Source organism: Ptychodera flava, chromosome 19, assembly GCF_041260155.1.
Source record: "Ptychodera flava strain L36383 chromosome 19, AS_Pfla_20210202, whole genome shotgun sequence".
In the NCBI taxonomy this organism is placed as follows: Eukaryota; Metazoa; Hemichordata; class Enteropneusta; family Ptychoderidae; genus Ptychodera; species Ptychodera flava.
In genome coordinates, this window is record NC_091946.1 from 3,871,147 (window position 1) to 3,892,921 (window position 21,775).

Consider the following 21,775-nt stretch of genomic DNA (forward strand, 5'->3'; position numbering starts at 1 on the left):
ATGTGTTTGCTCGAATTATTTTCGGCCGATCCCACAGTCCTTTGCGCACGCTTTCTTAAATCAATATGGCGGCCCCCGACCGGAGTGGTACTATTCAGGCGCTCGAACCGTGATCTGTGAAAATGGAAATCAATAACCTGATCACAAAAACTTTTGTAGTGTCTCCTGTCTGAGGGATCGTGTATGTGATTGCCCATAGAGCGAAGCCCGACCAATTTTGTGTTTACGTCAGACGCGAACGTTCACCCTTTCTATCGGGCTTTGCCAATCATCGTGTACTGTAGTGTAGTGCAGTGTACACCGTAAACGTACGCAGCATTCGAAAATGAAATCTGCCAAACAGATATCTACGAATATGAAAACCAATAAAGAACTTAACAATGACCACCAGGCAATGTCTCCAAGCTTGATTACTGTCAAATGTCCCTAATTACAAATATAGCATTCGGCAGTTTCACCTCTATCTGTATACAGAGAGACACAGGCGCTTAAACCATAGACCTGATAGACCCTCGAGAAAAACTTAAACTGTCGCTACGCAAAGCCGGCCTGTTTTCTCCTCGGGTATACAGGCGGGCTTCTGTAACCTCCACAAATGTAATAATCTCCACAAATGTAATATCAACCACAATTGTAATAAAATCAACCACAAATGTAATAAAACAGTCAACCATTAATGTAACAACCCGCAACCACAAAATGTAATAAACAAATTAACCATAAATGTAATAATATCAACCATAAATGTAATAAACTTGAACTTGCATATGTGATCATTTGTTTATCAATGCCCTGAGTAAATAATGACTTTAATAAGACTAGTGTTATGTTATTGCATACTTTCCTGAAACTAGGTTTCCTTTCCGAAACACAGAATAGAATACTTTGAGAACGCTATCAGAAAACGACGAGGTACTGATCAAACCGTTAGATAATGGAAGTGGAACAGCAGTTCTAGACACTGATAATTACATAATAAGGAAGCGTCAAAATAACTTGTCAACCAGTGATACCACACAAAGTTTATGACAGATGACTCAGAACAAATAACAGAGAAATATAAAACCTTATAACAGAAACTTACGACACAAAACATGTTGACGAGAACATATATTTCAATCTAGTAAAAAACAATACGAACACTACCTTGAACACAGTAGAACAAAATTAGACATCCTGGCATCCCTAGTGAAGGAACAAACTTCAAGTGGGACAACATGGGAATACAGACAATCTATCGATTATTCCACACAATTTATCCACTGAAGACGAATTTGAGGATATTGATTAAAAAAGTACGGCAATTTTCGAAAAACGGCGTTAAAGGATCGTAGTGTTATACAGTCTTCCCCACTCTGGAGTAGAGACTGCACTGACACTCAGATTACAGCTGTGTCTAGCTATGGCCAGTCAGTTCTGTACACAAAACAGGGGAACCTAAAATACACTTTGAAATATGCAAAACACACTAGACGCAAACAATTAAGAAATGAATAATGTGTGGAGTTGCTTTCCGTATTGCATAGATTACATAGATTTAAGGGCTAATTCCTCAATTGCAACGACAAAATAGATTTATTACATTTATGGTTGACAAGTATTACATTTATGGGTGATTTTTTTATTACATTTATGGTTACCATTTATTACATTTGTGGTTGGTGTTTTTATTACATTTATGGTTGATTTTTGTTACATTTATGGGCGATATTACATTTATGGGTGCATTTTATTACAATTGTGGTTGATATTACATTTGTGGAGATTATTACATTTGTGGAGGTTACAGCTTCGCGTAGCGACAGTTTAAGCGCCTGTGTCTATCTGTATACAGATAGAGGTGAAACTGCCGAATGCTATATTTGTAATTAGGGACATTTGACAGTAATCAAGCTTGGAGACATTGCCTGGTGGTCATTGTTAAGTTCTTTATTGGTTTTCATATTCGTAGATATCTGTTCGGCAGATTTCATTTTCGAATGCTGCGTACGCTTACGGTACACTGCACTACACTACAGTACACGATGATTGGCAAAGCCCGATAGAAAGGGTGAACGTTCGCGTCTGACGTAAACATAAAATTGGTCCGGCTTCGCTCTATCGGCAATCACATACACGATCCCTCAGACAGGAGACACTACAAAAGTTTTTGTGATCAGGTTATTGGTTTCCATTTTCACAGATCACGGTTCGAGCGCCTGAATAGTACCACTCCGGTCGGGAGCCGCCATATTGATTTAAGAAAGCGTGCGCAAAGGACTGTGGGATCGGCCGAAAATAATTCGAGCAAACACATATAATTAATTCGAGCAAACACATATAATTAATTCGAGCAAACACATATAATTAATTCGAGCGAACACATATAATTAATTCGCTCAAACACATAATTAATTCGAGCGAACACACATAATTACTTCGACCGAACACAAAATTAATTCAAGACACTAGTAGAAATTAATTCTAGAACACATTAAATTAATTGCAGCACGTGAAAACATTTTGAACCCAAAATTAATTGAAGGAATTAATATATTAAATCTAGACTACATAAAATTAATTCCGGCACATAAAAAACATATATAAATAATTTGAAATGTTAGCAAAATTAATTCCAGACTACATAAAATTAATTACAGCAAAAATAAGCAGAAATAATTAATTGGAACACATAAAATTAATTCGGCATGACGAGACAAAATTAATTAAAGCATATAAAAATTAATTAAAAGAAACGTACAATTAATTCGAGGTGCTAGTTAATTCATTCCAGTCTACATTAAATTAATTCTAACATACTAAAATTAATGAAACATAATTTTGACCAGAACGGGCCCCCATAATTCTATAGTACCATTGTTTTCATCAACTCTTCATGCAATTTTATGAACTGCTTGACCTCAAAAGTGTCACTCATAGACATTCATGTTGATTGTTCAAGCATTGAACTGCAAGTACAAGTGCCGGTCGGTCACTTTTCAATGCTGGTCGGAAATTCTGAGTGCCGGACGGGCCCGTCCAGCGCCGTCCGGCGTGGGCAGAACCCTGTTTCCTTTCTGATATCAATTTCAAGTTCTTTATCAACCCCGTCACGATGTTGAAACACCAAATATTTACCTGTCAACACAGCATCTGTATGTGTAAAATGCACTGTTATTGTTTACTGAATTATAGTCCAGACTAGAATTCACTTGTCAACAATAACAATGCATTCTACACATGTACAGGTGCATTCTATCCCTATATATCAAAGATCCACGGAAGGTAAATCTGGTCCTTTACTGTTCTCAGAGTCAGGACAATGCCAACTTCAAAAACATTGGATCAAATCAAACATAGAAGTTTTAGAGGCTCACCTTGGAAAATGTTCATACTGTTTTAGCACAGGAGGGCCTTGGAACAAGGAAGTACCTGCTGAGCCTCGCACTGTAAAGACATGTTAATACACTGTAGTTCATGAAAATCTCATAGACAGGTATAGTTCCTAGCAATGATGTCTTTTGAAAACACTGTCCATTTCTACAATGATGCTGGTCATTGCAACTGGTTGTAATTATTACAACCTTTCTACATTGAGATGTTTAAGTCAATATACCACAAGGCAATAAAATAATGTCTTCTTTCCAGATTCATTTATTCCAGTCGATCAAACATTTCTGGCAGCCGCCATTACCAACTGCCAGTAATGGCGGCTCCCAGAAACATGGATGCCCCACGCTCAATGTTTATGGAATGTGATCGACGTGTTTGAACAAATTCCAAACCGTATAAACGACAAGGTTAGTGCATTATAGTGTTTAGTCTTCAGTAGTGATAAATCGGTACGACCAAATGCAGTAAACATGTAGCATTTCACATCAACAGGCCTCGTCCAGTGGGATGTGCTTATTTTGACCTCTACACGGCCATCGGCATTGTAGCGCTACTGGTGAGCAAAGTCGCAAAAACAAAAAGTCACCAACCACTTCACCATAGCGCTACAATTTTGCAGCTACTATTATGAATAATTGTGAAAATATGCAAAGAAAGAAATTGTGAACTTTTTCAGGACAATCAGGGCTCGAAATTAAATTTCAAATGTGGTGGTCCATGTGGACCACCTAACAAATATTTTGGTGGTCCAAATTAAAAATGTAGTGGTCCGTAATATAACAATTGTTTAAGATGGCGTGATAGGTTTGTGACGACATACATTCAAACGACAACTTCTCGCCCAAACTATGTTATATACGTAAAACTTGCATATCACCAGAAAGCTCTTTCTATGAATTTTAATGCTGTACCATTACATTTTGTTTTTTTGGGGATCTGAAAAGGCCGAATTTGGGATATTTCACCATGAAAATTATAACCATCACCTCACATAGCCGATTGTCAGTTGAACAAACCAATCTAAAAGTTTAATATACTGTCAGCATAACTGTGTCTTAAATTTTTGAAGATGACTTACGTTTTTTGACAATCACCAGTCATGGTTTTGAATCATGTTTTGTTCATTACTTAGTTTATTTAAACTACGAAAATTAAAATCCTTAAATGTGTTTGGAAAAATCTGAGACACAGTTTGGAGACCATCTGTACGACTTTCACCTGTGAAAATGTGGTAGACTACCTGTCATCCCTTATCGACTTAAGCTTACACTATTTAGACCCAGAGAATCGTGCTAAAATGGCAAGAAAGAAAATGGAAAAACACAAGAAGTTTGTTTGCATTCCTTTGTTGGCATAATTTTCAAGAGCCAATAATTTTTTCGGCATATCTGATGATACTATACTGAAAACTGACCACCTTCAAAGGCCATGTCCTTAGAAGAAATGGCATGGAAAGGATAGTTTTTCGGAGTTTTGAAGGAAAATACTCATACTAACCTATCACGCTATGATTTTGAGTTGTCAGTTCACATACTCTTATGTTCAAAATTATTCCGCCAGGTATCGGCTGTTAACAATTACGATGACAAAAATCCCACTATTTGCTCCATTGAACTTGAAATTCACAATATTATTTTTCTGAACTTTATTATCTACTATAGAGAGTCAAAATACTTCCACTCATAAAAACCAATAGCAACCAGTAACAGAACCCGATTTGAACACTGCCTGAACACGAATGGGCCTGGGCAGCGTTTCCGTTACAATTTCAAAACTTGCGTACGATTTTACACAACTGAGTTTTTATTTGCGTAAAATGTATTCAAAATGCGCACGGTAGGAACAGTATCTGAAGTGAGCTGGGCAGTCTTTTCTGTAGAACTTAGGGGTTTCCTGTAATGCGCAGGCTCTATTAACAAAAAACAACAACCTTGGGGCTTCAAGGTGTAGCTGAACGTTTGCCATGCCGTGATGCATGTCCCGTATATGATCGTTGAGCAGCCCAATGAGATCATGTTCAAAAGAAAATACCTTCTGACTACGAAATTAGTGTTTTCAAAGGGCCACAAAAAGCAGATACTGTTCAAAGTCCAGCGGGACCTCTCAAGAATGCAACCCGACAGAGTCTAAATGGTCACCCGTAAACCACTTTCTAAATAACAAGCGACGTAATGACCATTATTAACCCTTTTCCTGCCAGTCCACATTTCACCACCAGGTCAAGATGGTTAAAATTAATGAAACACAACGTATTCCATATGATGTATTTTAACATAATACTGTACATTTGAAGGCTGTTGAAAACATAATACTGTAAAGTTGATAGTTTTTGGACAGAAGATGCTATAACATACCAAGCCAAGTGGGTAAAAATACGTCATGTTTTGGCTCAATACTGCTTTTTACTGACTTGGCTGATGGGGAAGTGATACAGTTATTACCGTCTGGCAGGAAAAGGGTTAACTGTATTGTGTTACCAACAACGTAGACTCGATCGATTCTCGAATTTTTTGCATCTACGGTGCCATTGTCTGTACAGAACTGATTGACATGACGTTTTGTGATGATGAAATACAATGTTGCATAAAGTGCTGCGGTCTGCTAAAGTCAAATGTTGCAATATCATGATAAATGTCACTTCCAAGCAGGTGCATATGTTCTATTTTTGTCCTGCATTGAACCATGTTCAGGCAATGTAGTGCGGGCCAAGTACGTCGTCTTCAAAAATTTCTGACGTAAGTGGTGGTCCATTTGGACCACCAACATTTGAATTTGGTGGTCCAAAATGAAAAAGTGGTGGTCTTTGGACGCAAGACGACCGTTAATTTCGAGCCCTGACAATGGTAAACCACAGTCCCTCCACACACAAGCCCACTCTCAAATTTAATAATGAACATTCTGGTACACTTTTCTAAATGCGCAGATGTCTATTAAATTGCGCAGAACTATTCTGTTCAAAGAAGTCTCCATATCGGGAGAAATTCTCCCAATAAGGCAGTCCATTTTTTTCCCGATCGAGAGAAATCTTCCAATCGGGAGGAATTCCCCTTGGTGTACTGTGCCTTGCGGATAACATTAATACACTAGGGTGCTCCTATGTATTGCCTTTTTTACTATATTTAATGCGGTAACAGGTCGTTTTGGCACCAAGTCGTTTCGGCCCAAGTCATTTCGGCCTCTCAATTTCCGGCCCAAAGTCACTGGCACGCACCGCAACCCAAGACGTTTCGGCATCCATGTTTCGATTTTTTTTTTCAAACTATTTAGTAATTGACTGACCCGTCATATTTGTAACCATGACCTTTGTGTTCTGATCAGTACTTTTATGTGCATTTTGTGTGACTTTAGCCGTACTGTTTCGGCACCGCTTTCAAACTTTTGCCGTGTCGGCTGCTATTGCTATCGATAAACTTGTGTCACAGATTTGAAAATGATATGAATAATGAAGTTTTTTCCTACAGTCTCTTCCCATGTTCTCACAAAGATTAAACGTGAATGTTAGTTGACACTATACTTTTTAGTGCTTTGATTTGCAACATTACGCTCCAGCACTAGTTCCCACAGGTAGCCTTGAGAGGTGCCGAAACGTCCTGGGTCGCGGTGCGAAATGACTTGGTGCCGAAACGTCCAGAAACCTTTCACGCTACCGCCTAGTGAAAAAATCCTGACTCTTGAAGGTTATTTTGTGGGAGAGCCCTTTTCTATTACGCTGTCATTACATGCCATGCCGGCCACTGGTACATGTACTGCTATGCTATGCTGTCACGTGCACTCTGAGCAGATGACGGCTGTTCTTCGCTTCGTGCAAGCGTATTTTAAAAATTACAATTTCTCTTACTGAAATTTGGAATGGATATTTTTCTATAGCATTAATGTTTCATCTTGTCATTTTCTAAATGCCTCATTATTTCAAAAGTAAGAAAATTATTGCTTGCTACTCGACGTAAACTTCGAGGACTCACCCGCGAGAAGTGGACAGGGCGCAGCCATCTTGGATAGTCAATGATTCATGGGAAATATGCCACGGTTGATCGTTCGGAGCAAATTTGTGAAATTTTGTATTTTTGGCTTTCTTCCACTAAAAATATTATTTAATTCTTAAATATATCATTAATTATGACCACATCTTAAATATTTTCCAAAATGTAAATCAAAAGAAAAATGTTTACGAGATTTTTGCATATTTATATTTATAAACATTTCGTCATCTCTCGTCACGCGCAAAGCGAGAGTTGTCAAAACTTCCAAAATGGCGGCCGAGGACGACAAATGGCTTCCGACGCCAGACAGAAAGCAACCAGATTTGTTGCTTTCCGATTGTCTTTGCCCCATTTGTATGTCAATTCTCATCGAGCCGGTAACCATGCCGTGCTCACACGAACTTTGTATGCCATGTTTCAGGAAAAATGTCGAAGAAGCCAACTTCACTTGTCCGATGTGTCGAGTGCGGATTAGCAGCTGGGCCAGAAAACGAGCTCGGGGAAACAATTTAGTCGATCAGAAAAGATGGAAAGTTATTCAAGAAGCCTTTCCAGAGAAGTGCAGGAGGCGTCTAGAAGGTTTTGAAGACGAAAGTTTCGAGGAAGGTAATGAGTTGTAAAATGCTTGCGTCAAGATAATTCTATACCTACATGATGTACTGCCCACTGGGCAGACGGCGTAATTTTCAAAGTAGCGCGCCAAATGATGGCAAGTCAATATTGCCGTCTGGTGACACGCCCACTCTGTTCGTCCTGTTGATTAGCTTTGTGGTAGTGTAGCTTGAAAATGAAACCATTTTTAAACCCACATAACCCTGTAACAAGACCTGTGTCTTTATATCACTCTAGCTTTATAATTAACGCAAGAACTGTCATGTGTAGGTGGTTTGGCAGCGATCCAATCAGCTGGATGTGTCATCTGGCGAGTACAAACGATCAGAGAATAACTTTGTTGACACCTGCCACCCTTTAAATTAGCTGGGGTAATTCCGTTGGTACTCAACGGCTTTGTCACCAGTTTGTATAAAATAATGTACTGTTTCTTATACAGCAATTGTTTGCTATATTTTCGGATTCTCAAGCTGATGAAGTGACTGTCTATTGAGGGGGATAGTTGCTGCGAAAACGAGCCCTGCCACTCCTTGACGTGTTCTGCTGGGACCAAGCTGCAATTGAGGGGGATAGGTCATGCAAAAAACTGTTTATGTCGGCGCAGGACATTGCCTCTCCTTGACACTTTTTGTGTCTATGGAGACAGATGACTCTCTGTTGAAAGGTGTCATCCAATGAACGCATTGTTGCGCACGCAAGAGTCGAAATGAGAGTAGTGAGTGACAAATAAGAGATTGATGTCTATCTTAATTCTGTAATGAAGATATGCATACATGTATTGTTAATAATCATATTATCATTCTCTTTTGCTGATTGACCAATGCAATGTACATCATATTTTTTCATAGTTATGTTTTTTTTTACATTTTGAACATATCAGTGATTTCAGCAGTAACCCTTACTGCATGTATGCACTTCAACAATTAACTTGCAGTAATTCCCTTTCCTGAGTAAGTAGTATGCTAAACCTTTACACTATATATATTAAAAGGTTGAATTACAGTGTTATTGTGATCATAGAAAGAAAATCTTTACACCTCACTACCGTAGGTTGACACTTGCACTACATTGTGGTGATGAGCTGTCAAAGGTATTCACAATGCAAAGGGCCATATTATGTCTTTTCCAAACAAGAATGTCCAGAATACTGATATTGAATGTTCTTGAACTGTTTTCTCTTTCAGAAATAATTTCTCATCATGTACCTCTAATTTCACAGCCAGGAGAGGTACGGAAAGAATATGAAGAACAACTGAATAAGGTAATTTCTTACTTAATACCTTGGTAGTAAGCGACTTTTTCATGAAAAAAGTTGCTTAAGTGGAGGGCATTATCTGTCTCCAATATTTCTTAAACATCGTCTTCAATGCAGTCAGCTATTGACACTGCAATTATGTGCAAAGAAGACAATCAAATGAATATGGTACATATATTTTTGTGCGCGTTTGTGTACATGGTTTTGTTTGTTCCATGGTCTGTTCGAGAAAAGCCAAGCAACTAGTGCCCAGTCTACCAAGACCTGTACGGTATATATAGTACACAGCAAACCAACTGTTCTGAAATTTGTGGCCATCACCTTTACACCAGTGTTTTCTCTGCATGTTCACCGAAGCGGGCAATTTCTGCCCCATTCATAAAATTAGGGGGCAAACTTGACATTTGAGGGGGCAGTATTTTTTAATGCTTACTAATGACATTAGGCCTAAACAACATATCCTATCAAAACATGAACATAAAATGCATGGCACTGGTATCCATGGAGACTGAAGCACAACTATGTCCTTTACTGTGTTTTCTTTTCGATGCGTACACTCCACGTTATGCACGTCACCAAAATTAAATGACAGGCGATATTTTGTCTTTTCCGGGGGAATATTCTGAATAGAAATAACGGCAAATTTACAGGTCACTACACTGTGCGCTTGGGTCACCATCATACGGACGTATTTGCGTGCTGTGTTTTGTGCGCGATTTTCGCACAGTCAGTAACTTTTAAAGGGCAGAAAAAGGCTCGAAATGCGCAATTTGCGCAATCGCGCAGTCGAGAGAAAACCCTATTACACACTGATTTTTCATCCTTACAAACAGAAGTGAACAAATCCAAGCTTTCTAGTGAAGGAGTCATAGAAGGACAATGGTTCAAGATAGTGACTGCATATACATTTCTTGTCTGCACTGCCAATCACAGTCCAGATATCTTTCAAAATAGCTGTTTATGGACTGATGACTCCTCACTGTAAATCAGTAATGAACACTTGCTGTATCAAATCCATTGATTTGTCAATGAACGCAGAACTTACTTTTGTCAACCAATCACAGATGGTGTTTGTTAGGGACTTGACGCATATAAAGTATACCATGCCAGAGGTCAGGGCTGAGAAGGACATGCACAGCACCGTTGTTTTAGTCACATGAGGGACCCTATTTTAGTCTACTGATAATTTGTCCTTATATTTAAAAGTAGCCGAGTAATTTAAGAAAGTAGACGGGTCGACTGTGAGGGAGTGGAGCGACTGAGTGGTGAGTGAGTGTAGGGAATGAGGGGGAGAGCGCGAAAGGGGGTGTCCCCCCCTCGTAAAGCGAAAAAGGAAATTTTGGAGTGAAAATGGTGTTCGTAGCATCTGAGGTGACATTTGACTAATTCATTGAACATATAGCTGAGACTGAAACAGTACTGTTTATATTGTTTTCATGATGATATTTTAAAAAAATGATATTCAATTCAATCAGAAAAGAGTTAATTAACTTAGGGACCATGTCAAAAGATGGATGTCGTATGAAAAACTGAATTCTTTAAGTATTGCCCTACTCCTTGAAACTTAATTGATGACTATTTATCAGATTTTCCCATTATTTCTTTACTGTGATAATTCCAACCGTACTTAAAACACAATCAGAATAGAAAATTGGAAATAACGTCAGTATTCTAATGAAAAACACATTTTATAATTTATCAGTAAGATAATTCACTGTAATGTAAACATGCACCAATATAAACATGTCTATCTCAGACAACTAGAAGAAAAAGAAGTTTTCCAGTTGCAATTACGGCAATGTAGGGAGCAAAAATATGTAATAACGTCATTATTTTTTAAGAATTCTCAACCAAGTCAAACTCGAATATCATTTTTATCGGACGAAAAACTTTATCCAACATCAATCTTTTGATGTGGTCCTTTAGTAGCATACTCTATTGATGAACCTTATTATCTAAATCACCCAATAAAATGAAATATACTGACATACCCTTAATTTTAACAGTGCCTTTGCACGCAGACACGTATAGGGTATCAGTAGGTAGACGAGGCTGTCAGAGAGAACGGCGTAAAACAGTTCGAAAAACAACTGCCTGTAACTATGTAAATAACAATCGGCAACGCACATGCCTATGACTGTGGATTCTAATACGTAAAAATAATCAATGAAAATAAAATACATTGTACCCATTCAAAAAACAGTGAATTTTTTTTTAACTCATTTTTTTAAAATCTAGAAAATGCGTTGGTATTGCTCTGAGAATAACTTAATTTGTTGAGAAGATTATCATACTCGTAGTGACATTGGCAGCCAGCGCAGCAGTGGAAAACTACCTTGCCAGTCTCATGAACTTCAAATAGTCGATCAAAATCACATCGTTTTGGTGCTTTCCTCTCACAAATTCAGCGAAATTGAAGTTTTTCATACATAAACTAAATGTATTTTTGGAATCAAATATACCTTTTGAACGGGCTTACTTAGGGAAAAAATATTCCATCAGCAAGGTGCCAGTGGCCGCCACATTTCTTTTTGACGCCATCCTTAAAGATGACCTAAGATGACCTTCATACTAATCAAACCAATCGCACTGCTCATAACAAAGGCAACACCATAGGCGCGTCCATCAGCCAATCACACTATTTAACCCTTTGAGTGCCAAAGTCAACTTTTTTCGCCTTTATAAAATGTATCCCTGTCAAATTTTTTTCAGATTTTTGCCAAAATTTTGATGAAAACCTGTAGCTTATGAAATGTGATGTCTGTTTGATCCAAAATAATCAAAATAATCACCAAAAAATTCATAAAATTATTAAAATGTTGCACCATAATTTTGGTGGGGAAAATAACAGCACTCAAAGGGTTAACAAGTAAAAGATCGGGCTCAAAAAACCACAAATGGGTATTTAGAAATTGTTTTATGTTTGTGCAGTTCAAAGTGGGGGAAGGGGTCATGAAACTGCTAATCGTACGTGTTCCGTCTAACAGCTGGCAGTGCCATCCCGAAATTAATAGGTCTATAAAAATAATCTAATTACATTATAAGTAGCCGGGAAAAAATGCAAAAAAGGCGGGTTATTTACCTGGCACCCGGCTTCAGAAGACAACACTGTAACTATGTATCATTTACACTCTCTTTGCATCTTCCATGCAAATAATTTTCAGAAGATAGTGTTTTTGAAGCGACATTTCTGATTTGACAGCATAAATACCGGTATGGTGTGATTGCACCCCAAAGCGAACCCTAGGAGAGCTGGAACATTATTTGGTAAATCACTGCACAAATGGAAAGGCTTTTTCTCAACAGTGTTATGTACATGGATTGTCAACATGTACATGCATGTACATGATAAAAAGTGATTGCACTATTCAAGTAACACTAGTAAGATCCTTACTGTGTGAAGATAAGAATGGACAGTGAAATTGATCTAAATGTTATCACACTTGTGTAATTGGTTTGTAAAGTTGTTTCAAAACTTGCCTTAGAAGTTGCACTGACTTGTTATAATTGCGGTGAAAATCAGAGAGCTTTTATGGACCCCTAATAAACACACACCATGGGAGTACACTCTGCGGTGCACTTCACATACGCAGAATCATATTACATTCCTTGCCGCCCTGAGTGTCACAGCCAAGTCAGTGTCTAGTTGTCATTAGACTCTTGTTGTCTTCGCACTGTACGAAGTTCTTTGTGCAAAAAAATCATGATCCGCGGGAAAAGAGGTGTACATACGCCAGAAGCAGTACGTGAGAAAGTTCTCGAAATGTACGTGGATGGAAAGTCATTTCGACAGATATCAGCGGTGACCGGCATTGGCAAGTCATCAGCGTAAGACATGCTGTGAAAGTCATCCTCAGAAATGAAGACGGGCACTATCCGTGTTTGGGAATAGTACGAGAACTCGACTTTGAACATATACTCGGCCATGGCCACTACTGAAATACAAGTGTGTGTACACTTGTAGGAAACATTTATCCCACACATAGACACTAATCAGTTCCTACCGGCGACAGGTTTTATTGCTTTACTTCAGCAATTACAGCTGAAGCCTGCTGTGAAACAACACTATCATCGGTCTGTTCTTTGCCGCAAGTTAATTACAAGTACTGATACTGCAGCAAGTTTTGGAACAACTTTACAAACCAATTACACAAGTGTGATAACATTTGGATCAATTTCACTGTCCATTCTTATCTTCACACGACCATAAAAGTGCAAGAAGTAGATTTGGAATATAATGGTATTTATATGTTTATTTAGCTAATGCAACAGAAGAAGCAACAGGAAGAACTTGAGATGAAAGCCAGTGCTGAACTCATCCAGAAGCTGCAGAACCAAGAATTGAAAGAGATAGCAGAGAGGAAGAAAGCAGCCGAGATGCAGAGATTGAGAGATGAGGAGCTGGCCAAGAAACTCAGCACAAACTTGAATGAGGTGAGGAAAATAGATCACATGCTGCCAATACAGACATAGGTTAAGTTTCAATGCAACTGTAGGTTGTTAGCCCTACAGGTTTAAGTACCTGTTTTTGATCATACGAGCTGTCAACTGTATTGGTCTGCATGCATTGTGGTTTATAAACTTTCCTCTGAAATAACAAGGAAAAAATCTCATCTATTTCTTGTTGAACTTTGACACGTCCACTGTCCTATTACAAGTCTTTGTGAAAATTATATTCATCATTCAGGAAATTCCAGTGGTTGAACCAGAGCCAGAACCGGAACAATCATATTCCGTTTTAAATGATGAAGAGTTAGCCAAGAAACTCTATGATCAGATTAACCACATACCTGAAGGAGATGAAGAACTGGCAAGAAAGCTACAGACGGAACTGAACCAGGTAATTCAATCAAAATTCAGAGTTCATTTATATTATCCTCAGACTGTAATATTTTACTGTTTTTCAAAGGTTTGGGCAATAATCACTGTATATAACAGTTTGGTACATAACTTACCACAAGATAAACAGATGAGTGGAGTTGAATTGTCTCTGATAAACATCAACAAAAATGAATTATAATATAGTTCCATGAAACAAATCTTTTGTAATCTAAAATTTCAGATTCTGTAAAAACTTTGATCGATATTCATCACATGCTTTAATGAGTTAAATGTGTCACCACAACCAAAGATTTAATTTTTCTATTCCAAGTGTTGTGTATGATAAACTGACACCATAGAGCGATGATATCAGAGCAGTTAATTGTGGAATTTTCAGAGAAATTTGGTAAGTGGTCCACTTAACTGAATATGTCAGATAAACTGATTGGCACCTATGGTTTTACAGGTATGTAGCCCTCAAAGATCTCCTGACACGCCTGCAGTGCCTGGCCAAGCCAAGAAGACAGCCAGCACTCATAGAAAGGGAAGCAGATCATCAGCTGGCAGTAAAGAGAGCCTGGTTAGCATAGAGACTTTCTTTGCCAGAGCTGCAGCCAAGTCAACCACACCCAGCATGTCAGACTCTGAGTCATGTGCCTTCGCAGACTACATCAGTGAGCCACTACCAAGCAGAAGCTCTAGCGAGGCCACAGAAAGTTACGACCCAGACCAGGAGGTTCTATCAGAAATAGTGGAAGAAAAAAAGCAGGATAAAGCAAATGAAAGGAGTGAACGGGGAACAAGGAGGAGGGAGAAAAGTCCAAGTGAACATGGAGGAAGAAACAGCGCAACCAGCATTGACAGTATCACCCCTGAACTGAATCACTTCAAACCTATACACTCATCTCCGCGAACTCCACCGAAAAGACGCCAAGACGGCACTTTGCAGACACCTGTAATTATCCACACAACACCTTGCAACCTCAACAAAAGCAAGCTGAAAGAGGAAGAGAATTGGCTTGAACGTTCACCACTAGTGATGGCCAAATGGCTAAGTCTGGCAGAGGAACGGAAACAAGTATTGGCTAACCAGTCTAAGGGGACAATGACTGACAGCAAAGCAGTCAGACCTTCACCTCATGCACTCTTGGTCACTCAGAATGGGGTTTTCAACAAGAAAAAGCAGAACATTCATGATGGTAACCCTCAAAAGTACACTTGGAATACCAGACGACAGAAAGCACCATCAACTATTACCCCAACAAAATCTTCAGAAGCCAGTACATTACATTCAGGACATTCATCAAAGCATGATACACTCCTCGATTTCACTGCCAGAGAGACTTACGACAGCATAGATGCCGGCATAACCTCCCTTAAAATCCCCATCAGTTACAAATCAGATTCTGATGAGGAGATGCCTCCTGTCCTGCTTCCACAGAAGGAGACCACAAAGTCCAAAGTCAGAAGTCAGACAATGCCCACGCTGGTAAGCCAATCTGATGACCTGACCTGCAAAAGTTACAATGAACCAACAAAAAGCTCAACTAGGGCCAAGGAGTCCGAAACACACAGCACAAAAACAAGAGCAAGAAGGAAGTCTGGAAACAGGAACAATAATAATTCAGGCCCAAAGGAAATTGAGAGCACGAGAAACGTCCACAAACATCAAAGAGCAATCAAGTGCAAATGGACACAAAGACTTCAAAAGTTAGAACAATAACAGACATGTTTGGCAGAAATGTCAAGAAAGCTGATAAATCCATGGCAAGTCACAATACTTCTGATTCTGATGTCAAAAAAGACAAGACTGCAAAAGGCAGGACAGTGAGTGAGACAAGCTCCAATTATACAACAGTCTCTCCGAGGTCTCCAAGGAAAGCTGATCTTTTGCCAAAAAGGCATAAAACAAGGACACAAGACATTACTGACCAAGAGAAATCGAGTTCAGGACATGATAAAGATTTTGCTCCCAAAAGTCTTTCTGGGCAAGTCAAAGAATCACAACTGAAAACATTATCTGACAACAGCAGTTGTGGTGACAATCAAAAAATTCAATTTGTTTCTCCTAGCAGAAGCAGCAGCAGTCAGGTGGAACGGTGTTTGAATGAAAAAGTTTTTGTTGCCAATTATGAGGGAAAAGCAAAATGTTCACCAGAGAGGTTACAAAGCAGCGATGAAAGCAGGGACGATGTCACAGTAGCAGACACTCCTTCCAATCCGGCAGGCGGGGCAAAGAAAGGCAGGCGAAGACAACACAGTGGTGACAGGGGAAATAAAAGCAAGAAATTAAAGCTTGACCGACAGCAACCTCAGAGGACCCTTCTGGACAAATTTGCGATTCACCAGAAGAGCCCACTCTCACAAGAAGAATTGGACTTCCAACTTGCAATGAAGCTGCAGAGACAATATGACAGTGACTGGCGTCAAGGACGAAATCAGGTCAGTCGTGCCAAGGGTACAAAAGACAGCTACATGCTCAGACATAATACAACAAACTCTGATCCAGCTGTACATATATCATGACAAATACCATGTAATACCCTTCCTATCTGTGACATTAAAGGGCATTCTTATCCGCAATAGCAGGGATGTCTTACATCAAAAATGTACTTCAGTGAAAGTGGTCAAACCTTGGAGATTCAGAGCATTTTTTTACCAAATTTTAAAAAATATGTGATATTGCCAGTTTACCCTTTGTGTATTACCGTACACTAAAAGTGAAAGATTTCTTTGAAAAATTAATGTTTATATTGTCTGTATTACTAGTTGGCAATGTTCCTTTTTGCTTAAAATTAGATTCGTTTCCCAATTGCAGCTGTTACTTGGTAAACTTGAATTGCATTTAAAGAAAAATGTCACTGCAGTAAAAATTGCATTCCTGTAACTTACCAAGTGTCTCCTATGGCAGCATACATGTTTTAAATTGTGAGCATTCTAGTAGATGCATTTTGCTCAGAATGGTCAAATCAGCCCATGTACAGTACCTACCATCATATGAATGCCTTTGAATGTCTCATATCATTCAATTGCTTTAAAGGGAAAGAATCTGTAACACTAGATTCTACATATTTCTTGCTTTCTATCCTAGAGCATGTGAAAAACGTCCAGTATTCAGTTTGCCAAACAAACATGATCTACTGTTTAAAATTATATTCAGTCTGATAATGTGCACTTCTGTCAATAATTAAATTCTATCTGAATGTAAAGTTAGTTGGTCAACAATTCTATCTGATCTTTAAGTAAAGCTTGATAACACATGAGTATACATCATGTTGTATTCAAGTGCATTCAAACTGTTCAGCTTTTTACATATACATGTAATTTTCATAGGTGTTTCCTCAGGCAGGACTGCAGCTGTGATGATTCTGAAATATGTTACTGCATGTGTCCCTGGAACTGACAATGCACTAACTTTGGTGACAAATTGATTATCTGTGGAAATGTTTTGGTTCAATTTTAATTCTTTGTTCAAACTTTTTACACTTTGTCACTTACATGTAGGTTGGGAACAGATATTTGGACTCACTGTTTTTGGTCTACCGTTTGTTGGGGGACTCATGTTAAAGCTCTTGGAGTGAGAAACATTTCACTGTCACAGCTTATTTGAAAATTGAAAATTATATTTTACTCCATAAAGTTAACGGGGATGATGGCCATTTTGAATTTTACATATCCATAAATAACTTTGTGAGGTTATCCCAGATTTTTATTCTTGATTTGGCAAGAGAATATTTGAAAGTTTCATCGAGGAAAGTTTGAGGAAAGGTGTGTTGTCTTTCACTTTGAAGGTGCATACTACCCTAAGGTATGATGGTTGGTACCAGTAATACATGTAATAGGTTTATTCAGCCCAGTCTTTAAACAGAAGTTGTGAGATATTCACATTTTTGTAATAAAATATGGTACTAACATGCAAGAGCAGGGCAAGAGTAGACTTACTCATAACTAATACATTGAATTTTGTCACAGTAAAACAGTAAATATCTTTCAAAAAACTTTTTGATATCCTACACAACATCACTTACACTTCTTCCATGCCTGTCTGTGAATGTAATTCTAAAAGACAATGAGCTATACGTTCCTGTACAAGCTACATGTATCTTCAAAAAAATGTGAAACGGTCAAGAACGCCTTGTTTTAATACAATGTGTGTCAGTGATATTATCAAAAGTTGAATGTGAGAACATTAATAATTGTTTCATCAAAACATTCTGGATACAGTCAATTTCTGGCCCTTTTAAAAATAAATTTCAGACTGACAGAAACGTTCTTAAAGTTCATACTTGAAAGGAAACAAATGTTCCATGCAGATACCCTTCAGCTCAGAATTCCCCTTGTCTAACAATAACTTTTCAACATTATGAATAAGTAATAATACTCCTTTTATCAGTGTGACCTTGTGTTTCACTTTTGTCAAGTGTCAAGTGCCCTCCAACTATCGCAGATTCTTACAGTATGAAGTGTGTATACAGTGCTGGTAGATGGCATTGTCAAACAAAGCTTTCAGACATTGTCTTTGAATGTTTTGGTGTATTTTCCAATTAATTGATGGTATTTGAACAACCTGTAGGGTAAGTTGTAGGTGTAAGGCTACCATAGTGCAGTATTATCATGGAATTGTTATCAAACAGTATTATTGGGATACAAATCTTTGGTAAATGACAGATTTTAGCATTGTAGGCTTGTGATGTACCTGTGAAATAAGGCATTGATTTGTGTCTGTTGAGCCAGTGTAATCTCAAAAGTTATTTCCTTTAAAAGCATCATGTAAAATATAGGGTATTTTATGATATTTTCATAACAATTTACCAAGTCTTGCCCCAAATCTTCTTGTAATGCCTGTACAGTACTTTTACATCAGTTAAGATTAATGTCGTTTTTGTGTTGGATATTTTGAAGTTTTCCTTCTTCCACTTGAACTTGATGTCTTTTAATAATGTCCTTTTGTAGTATCAGCCATGCTGTCTTGTAAATTGCAATGTTAATGGAAACTAGTATTATTTGATTTGTGGTTATAATTCTCATATTTGATTTGTGGTTATAATTCTCAAATTCTTCAATCCAACTTAAAACAGGGAGTGAATCATTAATATCTCTGTAGCAGTATCAGCTATTTTATACAAATAATCATTTCAATGCCATAGGTTCCGAGTAATACCATCTTCATTTTGTATACAGAACTGCTTGACCCTCATTTCAGGAGCACTCCTCAAGTTAGTCCAACAACAACGTTGAATCTGAAATCCGTAGCACTTTTACAAATATGTGTGAAGTAACGATGTGATTTTTTCATAGGGAATATTTTGATGGGCATTACTGTTTGTTCACATACAAATGTCTGTGACTTTCATAATTTATTTTTTTCATGATCTGAAAAGAACTTACCTGGACAGAAAATCTAAGATTGTTCATTTGTGGAGACCTAAATGTTCAAAATCAGTTGATGAATTAGAATTCATGAAATTGGTTCCTTCCCTGGAAATATTAGATACCTTTTCATTTCCATTGACTTTGCAACTGCACTTCCTTCATCAGCTGGACTTGGGCAAAGCTGTTGCAAGATTTGAATCTGATTTGTTCAGAGCTGTCACCTGACACTTCACCTCACAACATTACAAGGAAGTAATTTATCTCAGACTAAATTTAATCTGAGAATCAGATAGTCACCTGCCAGTTGTACAAGCTATGACCTTGACTTTCTTGCTTGAACTGATGCATGTGATAGCTTTTGAAAATATACAGCAGTTGAAGAAAGAAATGTCTTTTCTCAGAAAAGGGGAGAAAGAATTGTTGAAAATACAAATTACACATACAAACTCTGGTATTGAAAAGGTCAGGTTAGCTCAATGCTTTATTGTTTGTATTCAGTATACGTACATCAATAACAAGAATGAAGAAAATGTGTTTTTGCTGAGAGGTTTGTGAGCCTATGTTACCAGAGTTCCCCAGTTACTACCTTTACCTGTTTCCTTTGGTCTCTACCTTGAGGTACATGATAAATATATGGAGAGATGCCCAATAATGCCCAAGCCTGTATATGCCAAAATCTTGGAAAAAACAGTGATGAAGTTTTTTAGTGAGTCTTTTGAGAACTTGTGTCTATTTTCAGATTCAGTAGCATTTTAAGTGTTTTGAATTTATCAAACTTTAATACGTTACAAGTATCATGGTATTTGATGGATAAGTTTGACATCCAATGTCACAATTTGACATTTTGTTTCAGGTGGGGTGCTAGGTGATGGTGGCTTTTCATTAACTCTTGCACCGCATTTCTACCAGTAGGAGTCAAGTTTTGCAATTGAAAACATCCAAGTTTACCATTAAACTGTGGCAGTGAGGGTTAAGAGAGGCCTGCTCATAATCATGAATAGCTATGAATACAGATTGGTGCTGTGGTGTATCAATCATGCCCGGGTCAAGGGTCATTGCCACAGAACCATGGTAATGACCCTTGACCCAAGTGTGATCCAGGCGCCACAGCACTGCTACGTATTCACAGCTAAATCATGAATGGTGTGAATGGGCAAGAACTCTCATGATCCATTACCATAGAGATTTTACCTTTTCTGCTTCAGTCTGATCCAACTTGTTTGTTAGCTGTGATGTTGTCGTCAGCACAAAGGTGAAGAATGGGCACATCTGGAGAATAGTGGGCCCAACCTTCCGTGTAGAATCAAGATGTGTATCATTTGATGTGATTCACAGTGAATACAAACATGTAGTATGGCTACAAACTATGGATCCAGTCTAAGTCCCCTAGCATTATGAAAACTTTGTAGTATGGCCATAGTCTATGGATCCAGTATTATTCAGTGTTGTGAGTAACTGATGCCCAAGAGCTTTGCACCTTTCAAATCCTTCACAAATCATCATGTGCAGAGTGTTAGCTTCTTACAGTTACCAAGGTGTTCAAAACTTACAAATGGTTGGCAAACTGTTGGTGACTGGTCATCAGGACAGGGAGGAAAGTCATTGATGCATCTGCCTGCATAGATGAGAAAACTTGATGGAAAAAGAATTGGCCAAAATTTGTGATTGCTTGTTGATTTGTCTGAGGTCCAGCTACAAATAATCACAATGAACTAAGAGTACAAGATGGCACTTGAAGGGAAGTGGAGAATGATATACCATTGTTCTATCATTGTCTGTAGGTTAGTCTTGAGCTTTTTTAGACAGCAAGGAAGTCTCTTAGCAGCGGCAGATACAGGCATGATGAAAGAAATATTGCAATGATGTATTTTGGCTTGAGCAACCCTCAGTTTGTAAGACTTGTTGTCAGTACACAAGGTCTTGCATTCTAAAAAATCCTGCAACAATTTACAAATAATAATTATTGTAAAGTATTTATACTTCATGTACTTTTCATATTTAACATTGTTCTGATTTACAAAGTTTTTTCCTTCTGTCTGTAACAAATATTTTGAAACTATCAAATATTTCTGCAAAATTCATAAAGTCATAAGAGATAACGTATTCAGCTTTTTTGATGTATATTTGTTGGACACAGTAGATGATTTAGGAAAGCATTAAACTTGAGTATTCTATTACACATCAAGTAGTCTTGTCTGAAAGGAGTTATGCATTAAGGTAGAATGCGGGTAACAGTGACGTTAATCAGGATTTTTCTGAGACTTTCAGGAGATGTCTAGGATGAGATGAAATGTTAAAAAATGAGAAAAAAAGATGGGGTCCCCATGCAAATTTTGGAGATATGGCGCCCTCTATGTTGTCC

General features: G+C 38.0%; 2 protein-coding genes across 2 annotated transcripts in view; one reads left to right on the forward strand and one right to left on the reverse strand.

The window, feature by feature from the left end:
* LOC139118415 (eukaryotic translation initiation factor 2A-like) overlaps positions 1 to 7,391 on the reverse strand; it is a 33,247-nt gene extending 25,856 nt beyond the window's left edge. The window contains exons 1-2 of the mRNA XM_070681714.1: positions 7,335 to 7,391; positions 3,357 to 3,426 (exon numbers count right to left, since the gene is read on the reverse strand). Of these exons, the coding sequence (XP_070537815.1) occupies positions 3,357 to 3,426; positions 7,335 to 7,362 (98 nt within the window). The 5' untranslated portion in view covers positions 7,363 to 7,391. The remainder of the gene's footprint in view (positions 1 to 3,356; positions 3,427 to 7,334) is intronic.
* A 192-nt stretch (positions 7,392 to 7,583) lies between these two features.
* On the forward strand, positions 7,584 to 21,598 carry LOC139118416 (E3 ubiquitin-protein ligase rnf168-like). The gene is made up of 5 exons (XM_070681715.1): positions 7,584 to 7,958; positions 9,149 to 9,225; positions 13,480 to 13,653; positions 13,907 to 14,059; positions 14,507 to 21,598. The coding sequence occupies exons 1-5, from the start codon at positions 7,622 to 7,624 to the stop codon at positions 15,761 to 15,763; spliced, it is 1,998 nt and encodes a 665-aa protein (XP_070537816.1). The 5' UTR covers positions 7,584 to 7,621; the 3' UTR covers positions 15,764 to 21,598.
* The last annotated feature ends 177 nt before the right edge of the window (positions 21,599 to 21,775 follow it).